Source organism: Oncorhynchus masou, unplaced genomic scaffold (assembly GCF_036934945.1).
Source record: "Oncorhynchus masou masou isolate Uvic2021 unplaced genomic scaffold, UVic_Omas_1.1 unplaced_scaffold_2360, whole genome shotgun sequence".
In the NCBI taxonomy this organism is placed as follows: Eukaryota; Metazoa; Chordata; class Actinopteri; order Salmoniformes; family Salmonidae; genus Oncorhynchus; species Oncorhynchus masou.
In genome coordinates this window covers 19,947-44,235 of record NW_027008819.1, presented here as the reverse complement: position 1 = coordinate 44,235, position 24,289 = coordinate 19,947, and the positions used below count along the sequence as shown (strand labels likewise).

The 24,289-nt window shown below is 41.5% G+C and overlaps 1 protein-coding gene across 1 annotated transcript; it reads right to left on the bottom strand.

The window, feature by feature from the left end:
• Positions 1-675: 675 nt before the first annotated feature.
• LOC135533402 (putative ZDHHC-type palmitoyltransferase 6) lies at positions 676-24,289 on the bottom strand. Its single transcript, XM_064960739.1, has 10 exons — positions 24,032-24,289; positions 15,343-15,478; positions 14,797-14,907; positions 10,009-10,141; positions 9,437-9,615; positions 9,148-9,221; positions 8,830-8,992; positions 8,633-8,718; positions 5,061-5,251; positions 676-1,142 (listed from the first exon to the last, which is right to left on the bottom strand). The coding sequence occupies exons 1-10, from the start codon at positions 24,141-24,143 to the stop codon at positions 708-710; spliced, it is 1,620 nt and encodes a 539-aa protein (XP_064816811.1). The 5' UTR covers positions 24,144-24,289; the 3' UTR covers positions 676-707.

Genomic DNA, 24,289 nt, shown 5'->3' with positions numbered 1-24,289 from the left:
TTATTTAAGTAAAAAGAAACCGGCCACGTTTCAAGTGACCAGTTATCTCCCATGAAACACTGTTTTAAATACACCAATACATAAAAAATGTAAAACAGAAAGCTAACTCCACATTTTACTGTAGTAAAATAGTGGGATCCTTCACAGGACAGCGCAAGATCAGTTGTTCATAAACTAGCTACATTGTTGTAGAAGTACTGTCAGCTTTAAAATAGCTCAGAGCATCACATAAAACTAGCTCTACATGTACTGCATACATAGGAAATGCTTAACCAGGACATAGTGTTAAGTCAGTGCGTTATGTGAGGAGTGTGACATGTTGATTGGTTAGCTGGCAAGATTTCCGTATTCAGTCTAATGTAGTCTATATGTTAAAAGTATAATTTTTCAATACCTATGTTCAAGTATAAAGTTTAAACAGATGATGACCACACCCCCAAAGACAATCTAAGGAATCTCTAATGTTAAGATCTATTAGAACCAATTCTGGTCTACACACCACTTGTTATATGTTGAATAGCGGTATTAGCTTCCCAAGGTAATGCCTAGACTCTAGCTCACCATGCTAACAGTGTCACAGATGATCCAGTTGGTTTCAAGAATGGAATATAGAATTCATATATACATTGTTCTTCATTATACCACAGGTTTTAGAGTGCATATTGTCTAAATGTCTATGGAGATATTGTCCTCCGTCTGTCCATAATCTAACCGTCTCCTCCCTCCAATAGGAAGGTAAGAACCGTTGTCCAGCGGTGTCCTAGTGACCGTTGCCGAGTCTCGCAGGTAGGTTTGAAGTAGGTTGTAGTCCCCATGGCGATGGCATCAAACTGTTCTGTCAACAGCCAAGCCTCCCAAAGGATTGTCAGAGCGTTCATTATTGTCAATGTGACCACCCAGAACTGTGCAGCTACTGCCCTAACCAACGACTGGTCCTCAAGGGACACCACCACCACATACAGGTGGTAAATTGCCGCAGCCACAAAAAGGAGGTGTGCTGCGGCCATGGAGAGGATGAAGATGATGAAGAGGCGGTGGTTTCCCCTACCAATGCAGCGGTTCAGGAACAGGCAGTGGTGGTCGTAATCCCTCACACACACATCACACAATTTGCAGTGTTTAGTATGGTCCGGCTGGAACAACTAGATAAGAGAGGGAACAGCAGTGAGAAACACTTCCTGTTTGAGTGGTTAACTTGAGAAGGGATAGACGTGGACCAGATTGGTGCACATTTAGCACATTTGATCTGGCAAAGTGGATATGTCAAATCCGTCACGATTTATGTATTTAAGTTATATATCCAAATGTGTCTGTTTTCGTGCATTAAAATGTAGAAGATGTCCCTTTTCAGATTTAGAAGAAGTGACTACTAAATGCTAATTCCCGTTCGTATAAAAGGATGGTGGTAGTCAGTTGTTTTTTTTAACCAATGCAGTTGATTGGTAATGATATGAACATGTGTTGGGGTTGACATCTATACAAGCATTATACTCCAATTTGTGCCTTAACATAAGAGTGAAATATGCCTAAATGTAGGCAAATTATGCTGGAGGGCAATGGGGAGACTGGTTCTTTCCCCCACGTGTTTCCATGGCAATTCCATGGTTATGTTCGAGTTCGATTGACTTGTTTATCGCATCTGCACTTCTATAAATCATATCATAAACAACTGTTTTAAGCAGGGGTTGGAACCGGTTCAGGGAAAATAACTGAAAACCGTAAAATAACGAAATTTGAGGAACAGAACCAGAGCGAAAGTGATCTATACTATTCCATAACAGAACAGTTATTTTAAAAGCATGGGAACCGGTTAACGTTCTGGGCATTATTTTTTCAGTCCCACAAAAACGCAACAAGGAGTCTATGCAAAGCCCTTGCTGTCACTCAAACTTATTCCAGTGTCTGCCTGCCAGCTGGACGTTTTTAACAGTGTGTAGGTTACCTGCCTCTACCCTCCATCGGAAGCATAGTCTATGGCAGCTACTGACGTTACAAGCATGATTCAAAAATTAGGGATGTTTTTTTATTAGAAGAATGGATTTACTTTTCAATGCTAGTTACAGATACCACAGTTACCACGTTTCACAATGGATTTATTAACTACAGAAAGGTAAGGCGTGTTATGTGAATTCTCTAAGTCCAACGTTAGTTAAACCAACTCGCTGAAGTTCAGACATTCAAAAGTTCCTTCATAGAAGCCACTCCACCGCATGTATAATTCCATGGGCCTTGTTCAGATAATGTATGTCATAACAACAAGATGCCCAGTGCGCTCTGCGAAATTTCAGTTGCATCTCGCACACTCTACACTTGTTGTCCAACGCATGTAGCTACATAGCAAGCTGTTCTATCCATTGGTTAAGTAATTTAATGTCTAGCTAAATGTACAAAAATATAGTTTTGAGGTTTAAAAATGAACAGAAAGAAACGATATAAACCGTTAATATGTTTTGGTTAGAACCGATTCAGAACTTTATTTTTCTGGTCGGAACAGAATCCCCCAAAAAGTATGGTTTCGGTCCAAACACTGAGACACACCCTAACCCCTCAGCCTTCAAATGAAGTGGACATTTCTGTTGACGTCGCATGACGCCTGAGGAGTAGACACTTGGAGGGCTAAGAAGGAAGGAGTCCCTATATCTTGACAACAAAATAGGTAAAGCGGTTGACCAGGTGCTTTTCAACTTCACCTGGTAAAATCGTACACATTATATTAGGAAAATTGTCGTTATGAACACATGAATATGGTGGACAAAATGTTGTAGATTTTCCTACTTTGAATAATACTTTTAAGATTAATTGTAAAGAATCCTACTTCAATTTGGATTATTTCTTCTCCCGTTTTGGTGGCTTCAATTTTGTTACTTTAACTATAACATTGATAAGATTCCTGCAAAATGATCTGCTTTTCATAGACAAGTATTCGTAGCGTGGTCGTTAATATATAAACATAATTTTTCCCCTCATAGGTATTTCATTTGGAACAGTAAGGACATTTTGTATAGAAAGTCTTTATTTTTTTAACAACTGGTTCAATAATCATATCCTGCTGGTGAGTTAACTTTTTAATGCAGAAAGATTGTTACTCAATTATGAGGAATTTTTATCTTGTTACAATATCCCTGTAACACCTAGAGAGTTCGCCATAGTCTTTGATGCTATTCCATCTGGAACTCTCATGTTATTTAGAGGTGTAACCAGACCTCACCTTCCTGACCTACCCTTGCTTAATCCAGTTGACTCTCCAATAGGGAAAATATGTTTCTCTCCTTGCTCCCTCAGAACAACAGATCTATATGTGCTTTATTTCAAAGGGATATCGTATCCCTCCTTTATGTCACAAGTTAATGGAATACATTATCTGTTGGTAAAAAAAGTCTGGTTATTACCACACATACTTGCTTGTTAACAAGGTCAAAGGAGGTCCCTTTCAGAATGATCCATAAGTATTACCCAGCGAATCATTACCTGAAGAAAGTCAAAAAATACATTAACATTGATTGTACTTTTGTGTTGAGCACCCAGAAACAGTTTCACATTTATTTTGGCATTGTCTACATGTAAAACAATTATGGAAAGATATTCACGGTTTTATAATTGTTAATATTCTTGATGACTTTTGTTTTTTTAATGGGAGAATGTGCTGCTCGGTTTCCTTAACCATAATAAAGATAAAGAAAAACAATTTTACCTTATGAATCTAATTGTGCTAATGGCAAAATTTCATATTCAAAAATGTAAATTCACTAATAAAAAAACTGTTCTCTATAAGGAATTCAAGCAGTACATTAAGACCATTATACATTATTTTAATAAGAAAGCTGTTAAAACAATCAATATGTGTGCATCTTTTAAGGTCTTTCTATAATCTGTTGTACCCCCTAGCATATGTTATCATGGTCTGTATAGTTATTGTATGTATACTGATTTTTCTCCAAAAAAAGAAAAAGACAGGAATGATTTTTTTAAATGGGCCACCTTTGGCTGGAAATTTGTCACTTATTCATTACGCGATGATTGTGTTTCCAGCCACCGGTAACTTGTGGGTGCTTTATATGCACTACAGTCAATTATGAGTGTATGTTTACATATTAAATATTTCATTATTAATATAAGCCTACTGTATAATAAATTAGCTAACTAACGTTAGCCTGCCTAGCTGGAACTTCAGAACAAGGGAAATGTTTCATCTCTACAATTTCCAAAAGATAACCAAACAAAACCATTTACTTTTTACGTAGTAGCAAAATGTCTAACTTATTTGCATTTGTTTATTCTTGTATGTTGACTTCTCCATTGATATTTTTTTTATTTTAAATTTTCGCGGACTTTTCTTAGCGGATGTACAATCGTTGCGAATTGAATTATGGGGAGTTTCAGGCCAGGAGTGAACATAATGGTACACTCACAAAGCTGACTAAAAACGAGGGCTGAGGGGCTTATGTTACAAACTTCCCTTGCTTGGCCAATCATTTGGAACACCCGCCAAGATGGCGACGGGGATTCCCCAAGGGCATAAGGCGAGGGTAAGTGGATGAGGGTCTGTCTTTTAAGTGTTTGGACTGCAACCGATGGTTCTGTTCAGAATGAAACGATTGGAAAGTAATTTTTGGTTCCAACCCCTGGTTTTAAGTGACAGTGTTGGCAATTCCAAAAAATACAAGTAACAATATATTTTACATTTGAACAAAACATTTACAGAAAACTCAGCTTATTACATCTGCTGCTATTGATGAACACCACTGTAAAACATTTTTTGATTTATTTTTCAAGTTGAGTTAAGTTTTAAATCAAGGCAATCTGCTGCAACACGATTTTTAGTTAACTACATTTTGTGGCAGGAAAGTTCTGGGTACATAGATTCCTTTGTTGTCTCAACACATTTACCAAAGTTGAGTAATCTAGATAAAGAAAACTGCTGACTGGATCGAGGCGCTGTTTGGTGAGCATTTAGGAAATGTAGTTCTCTGTGGATATGCACAGTTTTGTTCGGGAATATGGAGGATGGATGAAAAAAAGATGTGGGAAAAGGCATTGATTAATGGATTGGTTCTCCTCACCTCACAGTAGATGCAGAACCTCTGAGGATTCTGTTTTTTCTCCAGCAGGTCGGCTATGGAGGAGAAGCGAGGATCTGCATCTCCCGGTCCCAGCTCCCCAGGATCCTGGGTTAGAATTTTCCAGAACATGGCCAAAACCATAGAGAACTGGACCAGCGACACATGACCCAGAACACTATCCCCCCACAAGCGTCACAGCGGGTTAAGGCTCAACCAACAATATACTACACGTAGGCCACACATTTTTTTATATACATTGGGGCAAAAAAGTATTTAGTCAGCCACCAATTGTGCAAGTTCTCCCACTTAAAAAGATGAGAGAGGCCTGTAATTTTCATCATAGGTACACTTCAACTATGACAGACAAGATGAAAAAAAAAAATCCAGAAAATCACATTGTAGGATTTTTAATTAATTAATTTGCTAATTAGGGTGAAAAATAAGTATTTGGTCAATAACAAAAGTTTCTCAATACTTTGTTATATACCCTTTGTTGGCAATGACAGAGGTCAAATGTTTTCTGTAAGTCTTCACAAGGTTTTCACACACTGTTGCTGGTATTTTAGCCCATTACTCCATGCAGATCTCCTCTAGAGCAGTGATGTTTTGGGGCTGTTGCTGGGCAACACGGACTTTCAACTCCCTCCAAAGATTTTCTATGGGGTTGAGATCTGGAGACTGGCTAGTCCACTCCAGGACCTTGAAATGATTCTTACGAAGCCACTCCTTCGTTGCCCGGGTGGTGTGTTTGGGATCATTGTGACGCTGAAAGACCAAGCCACGTTTCATCTTCAATGCCCTTGCTGATGGAAGGAGGATTTCACTCAAAATCTCACGATACATGGCCCCATTCATTCTTTCCTTTATACGGATCAGTCGTCCTGGTCCCTTTGCAGAAAAACAGCCCCAAAGCATGAAGTTTCCACCCCCATGGTTCACAGAAGGTATGGTGTTCTTTGGATGCAACTCAGCATTCCTTGTCCTCCAAACACGACGAGTTGAGTTTTTACCAAAAGTTCTATTTTGGTTTCATCTCACCATATGACATTCTCCCAATCTTCTTCTGGATCATCCAAATGTTCTCTAGCCAACTTCAGATGGGCCTGGACATGTACTGGCTTAAGCAGGGGGACACGTCTGGCACTGCAGGATTTGAGTCCCTGGCGGCGTAGTGTATTACTGATGGTAGGCTTTGTTACTTTGGTCTCAGCAGGTCATTCACTAGGTCCCCCCGTGTAGTTCTGCGATTTTTGTCACCATTCTTGTGATCATTTTGACCCCACAGGGTGAGATCTTGCGTGGAGCCCCAGATCGAGGGATATTATCAGTGGTCTTGTATGTCTTCCATTTCCTAATAATTGCCCCCACAGTTGATTTCTTCAAACCAAGCTGCTTACCTATTGCAGATTCAGTCTTCCCAGCCTGGTGCAGGTCTACAATTTTGTTTCTGGTGTCCTTTGACAGCTCTTTGGTCTTGGCCATAGTGGAGTTTGGAGTGTGACTGTTTGAGGTTGTGGACAGGTGTCTTTTATACTGATAACAAGTTCAAACAGGTGCCATTAATACAGGTCACGAGTTGGAGGACAGAGGAACCTCTTAAAGAAGAAGTTACAGGTCTGTGAGAGCCAGAAATCTTGCTTGTTTGTAGGTGACCAAATACTTATTTTACACCATAATTTGCAAATAAATTAATTAAAAATCCTACAATGTGATTTTCTGGATGTATTTTTCTAATTTTGTCTGTCATAGTTGAAGTGTACCTATGATGAAAATTATAGGCCTCATCTTTTTAAGTGGGAGAACTTGCACAATTGGTGGCAGACTAAATACTTTTTTGCCCCAATGTAGATATTTATACACATATATATTTACATACACTCAATTAGTATTTGGTAGCATTGCCTTTAAATTGTTTAACTTGGGTAGCCTTCCACAAGCTTCCCACAATAAGTTGGGTTAATTTTGGCCCATTCTTCCTGACAGAGCTGGTGTAACTGAGTCAGGTTTGTAGGCCTCCTTGCTTGCACACGCTTTTTCAGTTCTGCCCACAAATTTTCTATGGGATTGAGGTCAGGGCTTTGTGATGGCCACTCCCAATACCTTGACATTGTTGTCTTTCAGCCATTTTGCCACAACTTTGGAAGAATGCTTGGGGGTCATTGTCCATTTGGAAGAAAAGTAATTTTTCCAACAATTGTTTACAGACAGATTGTTTCACTTATTATTCACTGTATCACAACTCCAGTGGGTCAGAAGTTTACATACACAAAGTTGACTGTGCCTTTAAACAGCTTGGAAAACTCCAGAAAATGTCATGGCTTTAGATGCTTCTGATAGCCTAATTAACATAATTTGAGTCAACTGGAGGTGTACATGTGGATGTATTTCAAAGCCTACCTTCAAACTCAGTGCCTCTGTTTGAAATGGTTAAATCAAACAAAATCTGCCAAGACCTCAGAAAAAAAATAGTAGACCTCCACAAGTCTGGTTCATCCTTGGTACCAAGTTCAATAGTATGCAAGTATAATCACCATGGGAACACGCAGCTATCATACCACTCAGGAAGGAGACGCATTCAGTCTCCTAGAGATAAACTTACTTTGGTGCGAAAAGTGCAAATCAATCTCAGAACAACAGCAAAGGACCTTGTGAAGATGCTGGAGGAAACCGGAACAAAAGTATCTATGTCCACAGTAAAACGAGTCCAATATTGACATAACCTGAAAGGCAGCAAAGCAAGGAAGAAGCCACTGCTCCAAAACCGCCATAAAAAAAGCCAGACTACGGTTTGCAACTGCACATGGGGACAAAATTGTACTTTTTGGAGAAATGTCCTCTGATCTAATTAAACAAAAATCGAACTGTTTGTTGTGGGGGTGCTTTGTTGCAGGAGGGACTGGTGCACTTCACAAAATAGATGGCATCATGAGTGAGGAAAATTATTGAAGCAACATCTCAAGACATCAGTCAGGAAGTTAAAGCTTGGTCGTAAATGGGTCTTCCAAATGGACAAATGACCCAAGCATACATTCAAAGTTGTGGAAATTGGCTTAAGGACAACAAAGTCAAGGTATTGGAGTGGCCATCACAAAGCCCTGACCTCATCGTGTAGAAATTTTGTGGGCAGAACTGAAACAGCGTGTGCAAGCAAGGCCTCCAAACCTGACTCAGTTACACCAGCTCTGTCAGGAGGAAAGGGCCAAATGTCACCCAACGTATTGTGGGAAGCTTGTGGAAGGCTACCCGCATATGTTTGACCCAAGTTAAACAATTTAAAGGCAATGCTACCAAATACTAATTGAGTGTATGTAAACTTCTGACCCACTGGGAATGTGATGAAAGAAATAAAAGCTGAAATAAATCCTTTTCTCTACTATCATTCTGACATTTCACATTCTTAAAATAAAGTGGTGATCCTAACTGACCTAAGACAGGGAATTTTTACTATGTTTAAATATCTGGAATTGTGAAAAACTGAGTTTAAATGTAGTTGGCTAAGGTGTATATAAATGTCCGACTTCAACTGTATGTGTACATTAGGCAGTACAGTATCACTGTAAGATAAAGGATATTAGGCGGCAGTATTTTGTAGTAGAAACAGACTAGAGAGTGGAACAGTCCAGCTATCATAGTCCCTAGGTAGACGGGGTTGGCCAACCTGCAACACAACAGTTAATGGAACAAAGAACAATACAATGGATGAATATAATGTATAACGCAGACATACACAAAGACACAGTTAGCACGCACATAGACACACAGTCTGTACCTCTGGTAGGTGGTCATGCGGTGTAACTGGGAGAAAATACTCCTGGCCAGCCAAGGGAAGAGGACGGCGCACGTTATCCCTCCGTAGCCGCCCAACATCGCTGCGATAATCAGAATCACTCCTCCGATCAGACACGGGAAGAATAATGTCCAGTAGTACAGGACTGGACGCACGCACACACACACACACACAAAGATCCACGCATGCACGGATACACACAGAAACAATTATACACATGAACATGATACGTTGGCACACAATGTTTATTACAGTTAAACTTATCACAGCCTCATTAGAGACTAAAGGCGTAGCACTAACTTGGGGACTCGTCAGGTTTGCTGAAGGGTGGCTCCTTCATGTAGCGGGTCAGTAGTTTGGCCAGCTGCAGATGTCTGTGGAAATACAACCCCAACACAGAAAGTGATGGTGGTATGGCAATGGGACAGAAGAGGTTGACAGTGTGATATATTCCTGGGTGGTAATTGTCACACAATGGAAAACGTTTAAAAACTTTTTGCAACTGAAAATAAAAGTCCCTGTTTGTCTGTTGTCCTCCGTTTTGTGCCTAATTAATACCCAGGTAAAGGTTAGAGCTATTGCGACCCACCTGAATGTCCTTCCCTGTCTGCAGAGGTCCAGAGGCGTGTGTCCGCTGTAGGTCTTCAAGTGTAGTATCCTGAAGCCTGATCTCTGTAGCAGCGTCCAACACATCTCTATACAGCCTCTCTCTGATGCCACATGGACCGCTGTCAACCCATCCTCATCCACAGTCTCCACCATACACCTCTGACACACACACACACACACACAAAACATATTTTAAATAGTGAGGCAGCAATCCTAAATAGTTGAAGGGTACTGCAGCCGAGTGCTCCATCGGGCCCCAGCTCTTTCAGCAAGCAGCGTATGTTACATAGGTTGTGGACTTGTTCACCTCTGACTGACTTGAACAGACCTGCCTGGAAATATGGTGGAACTCCCACTTTCCTCCGCCTTCACTAATTTAATGATTTTACATTTGTGGGAAGTAGTGAATGAGTGCACACTCCAGGAGAAAGGAGATATCGTGACACACCTAACTCTGTAAGGTAAACTCCATAGCGAAACTCCCCAATAGAAGGGGAACATGGAAGTCATCATCAGACTTACTCTCCAAGCAAGTAAGTGTGTCCACCTCACCTTGTTTCGGAGCAGGTAGCGGATCACCTCGGTGTTGCCAGCATCAGCAGCCAGGTGTAGAGGTGTGACATTGTACATGTCTCCATCGCACCACCTGAACATTCCCGTCTCCCACAGGTACTGCATCGCAACACTAGGAGACACGACGCGGGGTAAGTGTGCGCGTTTGTGTGTGTGCGTGCGGGCGTGACATATGTCACTGATGCACAACACACATACATACGTGGTTCGAGAAAAAGTATGTGAACCCTTTGAAATGACCTGTACTTCTTCATAAATTGGTCTTAACATTTGATTGGATCTTCATCTAAGTCACAACAATAGACAGTCTGCTTAAACTAATAACTCAAACAATAATATGTTTTCATGTCTTTTTGAAAACACTAAACATTCACAGTGCAGAGTGGGAAAAGTATGTAAAACCTTGGACTTAATAAACAGGTTGACCCTCCTTTGGCAGCAATAACCTCAACCAAACATTCTGTAGTTGTGGATCAGACCTGCACAATGGTCAGGAGGAATTTTGGACCATTCTGCCTTACAAAACTGTTTCAAGTCAGCAATATTCTTGTGATGTCTGTTGTGAACTGCTCTCTTGAGGTCATGCCACAGCATCTCAAATCAGGTTGAGGTCAGGACTCTGACTGGGCCACTCCAGAAGGACTATTTTCTTCTGTTGAAGCCATTTAGTTGATTTACTTCTGTGTTTTGGGTCGTTGTCCTGTTGCATCACCCAACTTCTGTTGAGCTTCAATTGGTGGACATATAGCCTTACATTATCCTGCAAAATGTATTGATAAACTTGGGAATTCATTTTTCCGTCGACAATAGTAAGCTCTCCAGGCCCTGAGGCAGCAAAGCAGCTCCAAACCATGATACACCCTTCACCATACTTTACAGTTGGCATGAGGTTGATGTTGGTGTGCTCCTTCCAAACAACTCAACTTTTGTTCCATCTGTCCACATAATATCTTGCCAGTAGCACTGTGGAACATCCAGATGCTCTTTTTCGAACTTCAGATGTGCAGCAATGTTTTTTTTTAGATGGCAGTGGCTTTTGTTCCGTGGTGTCCTCCCATGAACACCATTCTTGTTTAGTGTTTTACGTATCGTATACTCATAAACAGAGATGTTAGCATGTTCCAGAGATTTCTGTAAGTCTTTAGATGACACTCCTAGGATTCTTCTTAACCTCATTGAGCATTCTGCGCTGTGCTCTTGCAGTCATCTTTGCAGGACGGCCACTCCTAGGGAGAGTAGCAACAGTGCTGAACTTTCTCCATTTATAGACAATTTGCCTAAGTGGACTGATGAACATCAATACTTTTAGAGATGCTTTCGTAACCCTTTCCAGCTTTATGCAAGTCAAATTTTTTAAATCTCGGGTCTTCTGAGATGTCTTTCGTTCGAGGCATGGTTCACATCAGGCAAAGCTTCTTGTGAAGAGCAAACTCAACATTTTGTGAGTGTTTTTTAAAGGGTAGGGCAGCTCTAACCAACATCTTCAATCTCGTCTCATTCATTGGACTCCACATTAGCTGACTCCTGACTCCAATTAGGTTTTGGAGAAGTTATTAGCCTAGGGGTTCACATACTTCTTCCAACCTACACTGTGAATGTTTAAATTATGTGTTCCAATATAGACAAGAAAAATACAATCACCTGTGTGTTTTTAGTTTAAGCAGACTGTGTTTGTCTGTTGTTGTGATTTAGATGAAGATCAGATCTAATTTCATGACCAATTTATGTAGAAATCCAGAATTTCATGACCAATTTATGTAGAAATCCAGATAATTTCAAAAGGTTCACATACAGTTGAAGTCGGAAGTTTACATACACGTATGTTGGAGTCATTAAAACTCGTTTTTCAACCACTCCCCAAATTTCTTGTTAACAAACCATAGATTTGGCAAGTCGGTTAGGACATCACTTTGTGCATGACACAAGTAATTTTTCCAACAATTGTTTACAGACAGATTATTTCACTTATAATTCACTGTATCACAATTCCAGTGGGTCACTAGTTTGTATACACTAAGTTGACTGTGCCTTTAAACAGCTTGGAAAAATCCAGAAAATGATGTGTACCTGTGGATGTATTTCACCGTTACTGAACCAGACAGGACTGGCAAAAAAATGCTCTTCACTGACGAGTCGCGGTTTTGTCTCACCAGGGGTGATTAGAGTGGTTAGAACGTTGGACTAGTAACCGAAAGGTTGCAAGATAAAATCCCCGAGCAGACAAGGTAGAAATCTGTAGTTCTGCCCCTGAACAAGGCAGTTAAACCCACTGTTCCCATCCAGTCATTGAAAAAAAAAAGTTTAAAATTGAAAACAAGTTGCGGTTTTGTCTCACCAGGGGTGATGGTTGGATTCACGTTTATCGTCAAAGGAATGAGCGTTACACCGAGGCCTGTACTCTGGAGCAGGATCGAAGGTCCATCATGGTCTGGGGTGGTGTGTCACAGCATCAATGGACTGAGCTTGTTGTCATTGCAGGCAATCTCAATGCTGTGCATTACAAGGAAGACAACCTCCTCCCTCATGTGGTACCCTTCCTGCAGGCTCATCCTGACATGACCCTCCAGCATGACAATGCCACCAGCCATACTGCTCGTTCTGTGTGTGATTTCCTGCAAATAAGGAATGTCAGTGTTCTGCCATGGCCAGCGAAGAGCCCGGATCTCAATCCCATTGAGCACGTCTGGGACCTGTTGCATCGGAGGGTGAGGGCTAGGGCCATTCACCCCAGAATTGTCCGGGAACTTACAGGTGTCTTGGTGGAAGAGTGGGGTAACATCTCACAGCAAGAACGGGCAAATCTGGTGCAGTCCACGAGGAGAAGCACTGCAGTACTTAATGCAGCTGGTGGCCACACCAGATACTGACTGTTACTTTTGATTTTGATCCCCCCCCCTTTGTTCAAGGACACACTATTCCATTTCTGTTAGTCACATGTCTGTGGAACTTGTTCAGTTTATGTCTCAGTTGTTGAATCTTGTTATGTTCATACAAATATTTACACATGTTAAGTTTGCTGAAAATAAACAGTTGACAGTGAGAGAAGGTTTCTTTTTTTGCTGAGTTATATATATATATATATATATATAATATATATATATTCATTCATTCAGTGGGGCAAAAAAGTATTTAGTCAGCCACCAATTGTGCAAGTTCTCCCACTTAAAAATATGAGAGAGGCCTGTAATTTTCATCATAGGTACACTTCAACTATGACAGACAAAATGAGAAAAAACATCCAGAAAAATCACATTGTAGGATTTGTTTATGAATTTATTTGCAAATTATGGTGGGAAATATTGTATTTGGTCAATAACAAAAGTTTCTCAATACTTTGTTATATACCCTTTGTTGGCAATGACAGAGGTCAAATGTTTTCTGTAAGTCTTCACAAGGTTTTCACACACTGTTGCTGGTATTTTGGCCCATTCCTCCATGCAGATCTCCTCTAGAGCAGTGATGTTTTGGGGCTGTTGCTGGGCAACACGGACTTTCAACTCCCTCCAAAGATTTTCTATGGGGTTGAGATCTGGAGACTGGCTAGGCCACTCCAGGACCTTCAAATGCTTCTTACGAAGCCGCTCCTTCGTTGCCCGGGCGATGTGTTGGGGATCATTGTAATGCTGAAAGACCCAGGCACGTTTCATCTTCAATACCCTCAAACCAAGGAGGTTTTCACTCAAAATCTCACGATACACGGATCAGTCATCCTGGTCCCTTTGCAGAAAAACAGCCCCAAAGCATGATGTTTCCACTCCCATGCTTCACAGTAGGTATGGTGTTCTTTGGATGCAACTCAGCATTCTTTGTCCTCCAAACACGACGAGTTGAGTTTTTACCAAAAAGTTCTATTTTGGTTTCATCTGACCATATGACATTCTCCCAATCTTCTTCTGGATCATCCAAATGCTCAGACAGGCCTGGACATGTACTGGCTTAAGCAGGGGGACACGTCTGGCACTGCAGGATTTGAGTCCCTGGCAGCGTAGTGTGTTACTGATGGTAGGCTTTGTTACTTTGGTCCCAGCTCTCTGCAGGTCATTCACTAGGTCCCCCGTGTGGTTCTGGGATTTTTGCTCACCGTTCTTGTGATCATTTTGACCCCACGGGGTGAGATCTTGCGTGGAGCCCCAGATCGAGGGAGATTATCAGTGGTCTTGTATGTCTTCCATTTCCTAATAATTGCTCCCACAGTTGATTTCTTCAAACCAAGCTGCTTACCTATTGCAGATTCAGTCTTCCCAGCCTGGTGCAGGTCTACAATTTTGTTTCTGGTGTCCTTTGACAGCTCTTTGGTCTTGGCCATAGTGGAGTTTGGAGTGTGACTGTTTGAGGTTGTGGACAGGTGTCTTTTATACTGATAACAAGTTCAAACAGGTGCCATTAATACAGGTAACTAGTGGAGGACAGAGGAACCTCTTAAAGAAGAACAGGTCTGTGAGAAGTTAAAGAAGTTACAGGTCTGTGAGAGCCAAAAATCTTGCTTGTTTGTAGGTGACCAAATACTTATTTTCCACCATAATTTGCAAATAAATAAATAAAAAATCCTACAATGTGATTTTTATTTTTATTTTCTCTCATTTTGTCTGTCATAGTTGAAGTGTACCTATGATGAAAATTACAGGCCTGTCATCTTTTTAAGTGGGAGAACTTGCACAATTGGTGGCTGACTAAATATTTCTTTTGCCCCACTGTATACACACACACACACGTGTAATATTATGTAGCTGTGTGTGTGTGTGTGTGTGTGTGTGTGTGTGTCCTTACATGTTGCCTCCAGACACTCCATGGTGTAGGGCGGTTTTTCCCTGATGGTCTACTATGCGTAGATCAGCTCCATGCTGCATAATCTGGTGCATCACATGTACATTACCATGCCTGGAGAGACACAGACATTACAGTCAATAATAATTACTAGCATTAATAGTACAATTAATTTTTTACTAGTGCTAGGAACACAAGCTTTTCGCTACACCCGCTAAATATGTGTATGCGACCAATACAATTTGATTTGCACTTGATCACTCCCCCTCAAGGATTTCAAAGCATTGGACTGATGTAAGCACAGGCTGGAGGGAGGTTCCACCATATTTCTTACACAGGTCCATTCCTTTCACATCAATAAGGGGGAGTGTACAAGTACACATTTCAGGGAGAAGAGGGAGAGACAGGGGCATTTCTAGATGCTCCAGGGGCCAAACACTCTTCCCCTAGTCCCTTTCCATAGATCTAATAGGACTGGATAGGGGGACCTATTCAATCCATTAAAATCTGCAGATACTGACGTGGTAGTAGACAGGTAGTGTTACTGACCTGCAGGCTAAATGGAAGGCCGTCATTCCTGCATCACAGGTCAGGTTGGGGTCAGCTCCATTGCTTAGCAACAGGTTAACTATCCAACGGTTACCTTGGAGGGCCGCAAAGTGGAGAGGAGTGAAACCACCCCAGCCTACACACAGACGCAGATACAGACCGACACACAAAGATGATTAGGGTGCTCTAATTGTAAATGATCACATTTATTTTATTACTTAGTCACTTCCAACCTAACCACCCAAAGAGCAGTAGGTCTACTATTGTCTCTATACCACGGTCTTTTTAGCTGCTGTGACTTCCTGCCATACTGTCACAGGAGGTCTGTCTGAAAGGATAGACTGATAATCAATGATCTGAGATGAGTAGTTAAACTAGACATGACAAAATCCCAACAAGAGACATCAGCAGTCAGCTTTCAGCAGTCATCTAAGAACAGTGAGTGGTGATGCATTCTGGAACTGTGATGGAATGCTGGACCTTAAATTTTGTATGATTTTAAACCAGGTGGAATATGGCCAGTAGTGGTGATAAGATGGTAAGATTGTGTGTGTGTGTGTGACAACCACACACACACACACACACAAACACAGCTCAAAAAAATAAAGCAAACACTAAAATAACACATCCTAGATCTGAATGAATGAAATATTCTTATTAAATACTTTTTTCTTTACATAGTTGAATGTGCTGACAACAAAATCACACACAAATTATCAATGGAAATCAAATGTATCAACCTATGGGGGTCAGGATTTGGAGTCACACTCAAAATTAAAGTGGAAAACCACACTACAGGCTGATCCAACTTTGATGTAATGGCCTTAAAACAAGTCAAAATGAGGCTCAGTAGTGTGTGTGGCCTCCACGTGCCTGTATGACCTCCCTACAATGCCTGGGCATGCTCCTGATGAGGTGGCGGATGGTCTCCTGAGGGATCTCCTCCCAGACCTGGACTAAAGCATCCATCAACTCCTGGACAGTCTGTGGTGCAACGTGGCGTTGGTGGATGGAGCGAGACATGATGTCCCAGATGTGCTCAATTGGATTCAGGTCTGGGGAACGGGCGGGCCAGTCCATAGCATCAATGCCTTCCTCTTGCAGGAACTGCTGACACACTCCAGTCACATGAGGTCTAGCATTGTCTTGCATTAGGAGGAACCCAGGGCCAACCGCACCCGCATATGGTCTCACAAGGGGTCTGAGGATCTCATCTTGGTACCTAATGGCAGTCAGGCTACCTCTGGCGAGCACATGGAGGGCTGTGCTGCCCCCAAAGAAATGCCACCCCACACCATGACTGACCCACCACCAAACCGGTCATGCTGGAGGATGTTGCAGGCAGCAGAACGTTCTCCACGGCGTCTCCAGACTCTGTCACATGTGCTCAGTGTGAACCTGCTTTCATCTGTGAAGAGCACAGGGCGTCAGTGGCGAATTTGCCAATCTTGGTGTTCTCTGGCAAATGCCAAACGTCCTGCACGGTGTTGGGCTGTAAGCACAACCCCCACCTGTGGACGTCGGGCCCTCATACCACCCTCATGGAGTCTGTTTCTGACCATTTGAGCAGACACATGCACATTTGTGGCCTGCTGGAGGTCATTTTGCAGGCCTCTGGCAGTGCTCCTCCTGCTCCTCCTTGCACAAAGGCAGAGGTAGCGGTCCTGCTGCTGGGTTGTTGTCCTCCTACGGCCTCCTCCACGTCTCCTGATGTATTGGCCTGTCTCCTGGTAGCGCCTCCATGCTCTGGACACTACGCTGACAGACACAGCAAACCTTCTTGCCACAGCTCACATTGATGTGCCATCCTGGATGAGCTGCACTACCTGAGCCACTTGTGTGGGTTGTAGACTCCGCCTCATGCTACCACTAGAGTGAAAGCACCGCCAGCATTCAAAAGTCACCAAAATATCAGCCAGGAAGCATAGGAACTGAGAAGTGGTCTTTGGTCACCACCTGCAGAACCACTCCTTTATTGGGGTGTCTTGCTAATTGCCTATAATTTCCACCTGTTGTCTATTCCATTTGCACAACAGCATGTGAAATTTATTGTCAATCAGTGTTGCTTCCTATGTGGACAGTTTGATTTCACAGAAGTGTGATTGACATTGTGTTGTTTAAGTGTTCCCTTTATTTTTTTGAGCAGTGTATGTACACATATACATATGTATCAATATCTGCTGCCTGTAACAAAGCAATTTGCTCATGCATGTTTGTTGCTGCAAAGAGATAGCTGTGTGAAAAAGGCTTCTGGAAAAGCTCCGACAACAATTATCTCAGTATGATCACCTCTGACATACTTATTATTCAGCATTTACTTATAGAAGTTAACAACAAATTCCCGAGAATAACGATATGATAATTTAGGCACAGTACCCGGATGTGGCCTTAGAATAGTGTGGTTAGCCCAAAGTCGGTTTCCTCCTTAACTGAAGAAGGCGGGAGAAAATGAAAAAAATATGCATACATTCTTTATGGAACACCATTTTCCACTACCATGCTAGAGTGGCTATTGCTAGTCCCGGATGTCGCGTACCGCGTTAAGCCAAGTACCGCGTTAAGCAAATCAAGTTGCAGCAGTCTGTATTTTCACCCCTGGTTGACAGCAGCCACTCAATGTTAGTGACGGCTGTTTAACAGTCTGATGGCCTTGAAATAGAAACTATTTTTCAGTCTCTCGGTCCCAAGCTTTGATGCACCTGTACTGACCGCGCCTTCTTGGGTTTTTGTTGTCCTTGATGATCTTTTTGGCCTTCCTGTGACATCGGGTGGTGTAGGTGTCCTGGAGGGCAGGTAGTTTGCCCCCGGTGATGCTTTGTGCAGACCTCACTACCCTCTGGAGAGCCTTACGGTTGTGGGCGGAGAAGTTACAATACCAGGCGGCGATACACCATTTCAGTTTGTCCGTGATGTGTACGCCGAGGAACTTAAAACGTTCCACCTTCTCCACTACTGTCCCGTCGATGTGGATAGGTGGGGTGCTCCCTCTGCTGTGTCCTGAAGTCCACGATCATCTCCTTTGTTTTGTTGATGTTGTGTGAGTATTTTCCTGACACCGCACTCCAAGGGCCCTCATCTCCTCCATGTAGACCGTCTCGTTGTTGTTGGTAATCAAGCCTACCACTGTAGTGTCATCTGCAAACTTGATGATTAAGTTGGAGGCGTGCATGGCCACGCAGTCATGGGTGAACAGGGAGTACAGGAGAGGGCTGAGAACGCACCCTTGTGGGGCCCCAGTGTTAAGGATCAGCGGAGGGAGGCCAGTCAAAGTCCAGGACCCAGTTGTACAGGGTGGGGTCGAGAGCCAAGGTCTTGGCTGATTTCTTTTGATTTTCCCATGATGTCAAGCGAAGAGGCACTGAGTTTCAATGTAGGTCTTGAAATACATCCACTGGTACACCTTCAATTGACTCAAATTATGTCAATTAGCCTATCAGAAGCTTCTAAATCCATGACATAATTTTCGGGACTTTTCCAAGCTGTTTAAAGGCACAGTCAACTTAGTGTATTGTAAACTTTTGACCCACTGGAATTGTGAATTATAAGTGAAATAATCTGTCTGTAAACAATTGTTGGAAAAATTACCAGATGTCCTAACTGACTTGCCAAAACTATAGTTTGTTAACAAGAAATTTGGGGAGTGGTTAAAAACGAGTTTGTGTATATACACTTCTGACTTCAACTGTATAAAGAAACGTCCTCTCACCGTCAACTGCGTTTATTTTCAGCAAACTTAACATTTGTAAGTATTTGAATGAACATAAGATTCAACAACTGAGACATAAACTGAACAAGTTCCACAGACATGTGACTAACAGAAATGGAATACTGTTCCCTGAACAAAGGGGGGTCAAAATCAAAAGTAACAGTCAGTATCTGGTGTGGCCACCAGCTGAATTAAGTACTGCAGTGCATCTCCTCCTCATGGAGGCACTAGATTTGCCTGTGATGTTTGGTGAGGACCTGCCTTACAACAGGCCTACAAGCCCTCAGTCCAGCCTCTCTCAGCCTATTGCAGACAGTCTGAGCACTGATGCAGGGATTGCGCGTTCCTTGTGTAACTCAGGCAGTTGTAGCCATCCTGTACTTGTCCGGCAGGTGTGATGTTCGGATGTACCGATCCTATGCAGGTGTTGTTACACATGGTCTGCCACTGCAAGCACGATCAGCTGTCCGTCCTGTCTCCCTGTAGTGCGGTCTTAGGCGTCTCACAGTACGGACATTGCGATTTATTTCCCTGGCCACATCTGCAGTCCTCATGCCTCCTTGCAGCATGCCTAAGGCACGTTCACGCAGATGAGCAGGGACCCTGGCCATCTTTCTTTTGGTGTTTTTCCAGAGTCGGTAGAAAGGCCTCTTTTAGTGTCCTAAGTTTTCATAACTGTGATCTTAATTGCATACCATCTGTAAGCTGTTAGTGTCTTAACGACCGTTCCACTGGTGCATGTTCATTAATTGTTTATGGTTCACTGAACAAGAATGGGAAACCGTGTTTAACCTTTTTGGGATAGGGGGCAGCATTTTCACTTTCGGATGAATAGTGCACCTACTCTGTCCCAGATGCTAATATAATAACATATTATTATTAGTATTGGATAGAAAACACTCTGAAGTTTCTCTAGAAAGGGGTGAATCTCACGAACATGTTTTGCTCTATGAGCCCCCCCCCCCTCCCAAAATGACACGGGACTCGTTTAAAGGTAACCCATATAAATGAATGGAAGTACGTCGGTAGTTTTGTGACTGTCTTTTTTAATGAATGTGTTATTCAATGTAGTTCTATGGGCTATACTGTAGTAGTAAAGGCCAAATTGTACATTTTAACTTTTATTGTTTTTAAATATATATTTTTGATACCTAAAGGGGTCCCACAATTCCAAATCAAATAGCTAAATGATCCATGGTATGACCTTCTTAAAACAATTCCATATGTCAGCTTAGAACCAACAACATTGTAGTTACTCCACAATAATAGCCTAAATGACAGGGTGACAAGAAGTATATATATTCCAAAAATTAATACAAAGCGTATATTTTGGTCAAATCCAACACATCACAGTGCAATTCTTCATATTTTCAAGCATGGTGGTGGCTGCATCATGTTCTGGGTGTGCTTGATGTTGGCAAGGACTATAATATTTTGGGGGATAAAAATAAACAGAATAGAGGTAAGCACAGGCAAAATCCTAGAAAATCTGGTTCAGTATGCTTTCCAACAGACACTAGTAGAGAAATTCACCTTTCAGCTGGACAATAATCTAAAACGCAAGGCCAAATATATGCTGGAGTTGCTTACCAAGACAACATTGAATGTTCCTGAGTGGCCAAGATACAGTTTACATTGGCTTGAAGATCTATTGCAAGACTTTAAAATGGCTGTCAAGCAATTATCAGCAACCAACTTCACAGAGCTTAAAGGGGTTTTAAAAGAATAATGTGCAAATATTGTACAATCCAGGTGTGCAAAGCTCTTAGAGATTTACCCAGAAATACTCACAGCTGTAATCACTGCAAAAGGTGATTGTAACATGTATAGACTCAGGGCTTGAGTACTTATGTAATCAAAATATAGTGTGTATGTATGCATGTATATATATTTTTTTTTAACAAAAAAGTTAGAATTTTTCTTCCACATTACATTATTTTGTATAGATCGTTGATGTGTGCAGAGGGTCCCTGGTTCGCGCCTAGGTATGGGCGAGGGGACGGTTAAAAGGGGACGATTTAAAGTTATACTGTTACAATAGGAACACAATTTGTTGTGTTACAAGGTCGGATTAAAATGGATTTAATTGTAATTTTTTGTGAAAAAAGTCAAGGGGTGTAAATACTTTCTGAAGGCATTGTACAGTGCCTTGCGAAAGTATTCGGCCCCCTTGAACTTTGCGAACTTTTGCCACATTTCAGGCTTCAAACATAAAGATATAAAACTGTATTTTTTTGTGAAGAATCAACAACAAGTGGGACACAATCATGAAGTGGAATGACATTTATTGGATATTTCAAACTTTTTTAACAAATCAGAAACTGAAAAATTGGGTGTGCAAAATTATTCAGCCCCTTTACTTTCAGTACAACAAACTCTCTCCAGAAGTTCAGTGAGGATCTCTGAATGATCCAATGTTGACCTAAATGACTAATGATGATAAATACAATCCACCTGTGTGTAATCAAGTCTCCGTATAAATGCACCTGCACTGTGATAGTCTCAGAGGTCCGTTAAAAGCGCAGAGGGCATCATGAAGAACAAGGAACACACCAGGCAGGTCCGAGATACTGTTGTGAAGAAGTTTAAAGCCGGATTTGGATACAAAAAGATTTCCCAAGCTTTAAACAGCCCAAGGAGCACTGTGCAAGCGATAATATTGAAATGGAAGGAGTATCAGACCACTGCAAATCTACCAAGACCTGGCCGTCCCTCTAAACTTTCAGCTCATACAAGGAGAAGACTGATCAGAGATGCAGCCAAGAGGCCCATGATCACTCTGGATGAACTGCAGAGATCTACAGCTGAGGTGGGAGACTCTGTCCATAGGACAAGAATCAGTCGTATATTGCACAAATCTGGCCTTTATGGAAGAGTGGCAAGAAGAAAGCCATTTCTTAAAGATATCCATAAAAAGTGTCGTTTAAAGTTTGCCACAAGCCACCTGGGAGACACACCAAACATGTGGAAGAAGGTGCTCTGGTCAGATGATACCAAAATTGAACTTTTCGGCAACAATGCAAAACATTATGTTTGGCGTAAAAGCAACACAGTCAATCACCCTGAACACATCATCCCCAATGTCAAACATGGTGGTGGCAGCATCATGGTTTGGGCCTGCTTTTCTTCAGCAGGGACAGGGAAGATGGTTACAATTAATGGGAAGATGGATGGAGCCAAATACAGGACCATTCTGGAAGAAAACATGATGGAGTCTGCAAAAGACCTGAGACTGGGACGGAGATTTGTCTTCCAACAAGACAATGATCCAAAACATAAAGCAAAATCTACAATGGAATGGTTCAAAAATAAACATATCCAGGTGTTAGAATGGCCAAGTCAAAGTCCAGACCTGAATCCAATCGAGAATCTGTGGAAAGAACTGAAAACTGCTGTTCACAAATGCTCTCCATCCAACCTCACTGAGCTCGAGCTGTTTTGCAAGGAGGAATGGGAAAGAATTTCAGTCTCTCGATGTGCAAAACTGATAGAGACATACCCCAAGCGACTTACAGCTGTAATCGCAGCAAAAGGTGGCGCTACAAAGTATTAACTTAAGGGGGCTGAATAATTTTGCACGCCCAATTTTACAGTTTTTGGTTTGTTAAAAAAGTTTGAAATGTCGTTCCACTTCATGATTGTGTCCCACTTGTTGTTGATTCTTCACAAAAAAATACAGTTTTATATCTTTATGTTTGAAGCCTGAAATGTGGCAAAAGGTCGCAAAGTTCAAGGGGGCCGAATACTTTCGCAAGGCACTGTATATACAGTGCATAGTTATCTTATTCTAAAATTGATTGGAAAAAAATCCTGATCAATCTACACACAATACCCCATATTGATAAAGTGAAAATGGGTTTAGCATTGTTTGCTAATTTATATATATATATTTATATATATATATATATATATATATATATATATATATATATATCTTGATTATATATTGATTACATATTGATTACATATATATCATTAGCTCAATTTGGAGTCATAGCAAGGGGTCTGAATACTTATTTAAATATGGTATCTGTTTTTATATATATATGGTATCTGTTTTTATATATATATATATGGTATCTATTTATATATATAAAAATATATATATATATATATATAACAGATACCATATTTAAATAAGTGCAGCCTGTTTCCATTGATCATCCTTAAGTCCACCTCTGGTAAAAATGGTCAATTCAATTAAGTCAAATCAATTACGAACACATTCTTATTTACAATGAAGGGGATGGGGGCTGGGATTAAACATTTAAATATAGGACAAAACACAGATCATGACAAATGACACCACAAATCTACATAAAGAGAGACCTAAGACAACAGCACAGCATGGCTTGGGGGTAGAAGCTGTCTCAGAGCTTGTTGGCCCCAGAGCTGATGCTCCGGTACCGTTTACCGGACGGTACCAAAGTGAAGGTCTATGGCTTGGGTGGCTGGAGTCTTTTATAATGTTTCGGGTCTTCCTCTGTTTTAGTAGCAAAGCGGTACTGTTAGGACTAATGATTACACCCCAGGGTTGAAAAAAACCGGACCGCTGCAACCTGATTGAAAGAACACAGTATGCGACATCCGGGACAAGCATTGTAGCATGGTGTTTCATAAATACAGTATGCGTATTTCACTGTTTTCTTCTCGCCATTAAATCGAGTTAAAGAGGAAAGAGACACCTTTGCATCCTGAATGGACAATGTTATGTACGAACCGCTCCACGGGGATACATATACTTGAATAGCCGGCTGCGCATGAAAAGGGTTGGGTTTGTCGAAATTGTCTCCGAAGCGAAAATATCTAGCTACCAGGTCTGTCCTGAGAACAGTCTTGGTTTCCACAAATGCTCTTCTGCAATGTGGTAGGCTTTTGGATTAATAAAAAAATCGAAAATAGCATTCATTCCCCAAATGTGTGCACAGTAAATGGTTGGCTAATGCATACTACAAAAATGCATAGGCAGGCCTATAAACGTACCTTTCTCTTTGAGGATAGATCGATCATGTTGAATGAAATGTGCACACTGATCAATGTTCCCTCGTTGGATACAGTCAAAAATGTCCCCGTCGATCCTAGGGATTGGATGCATAATGCGAATACTGTGACGCCTGACTATCACTCTGTCAATGTAAACAACATATCTTTACAAAGACGATACATTGTAACAACAATCATACGTTCATTTAGTAAAGACCCTTGTCTATCAAGGATTTAGATTTTTTTGTTGTCTTTAAA

Bases quoted from the DNA above. Each gene is read 5' to 3' on its own strand.
- LOC135533402 (XM_064960739.1), bottom strand. From the start codon at position 24,143: ATGCATCCAATCCCTAGGATCGACGGGGACATTTTTGACTGTATCCAA. The intron at 9,222-9,436 runs GTGGGTCGCAAT...GTATTTCCACAG, and splicing joins AGACAGGGAAGGACATTCAG to ACATCTGCAGCTGGCCAAAC. The intron at 5,252-8,632 runs ATATCCTTTATC...ACCCGCTGTGAC, and splicing joins CTACAAAATACTGCCGCCTA to GCTTGTGGGGGGATAGTGTT.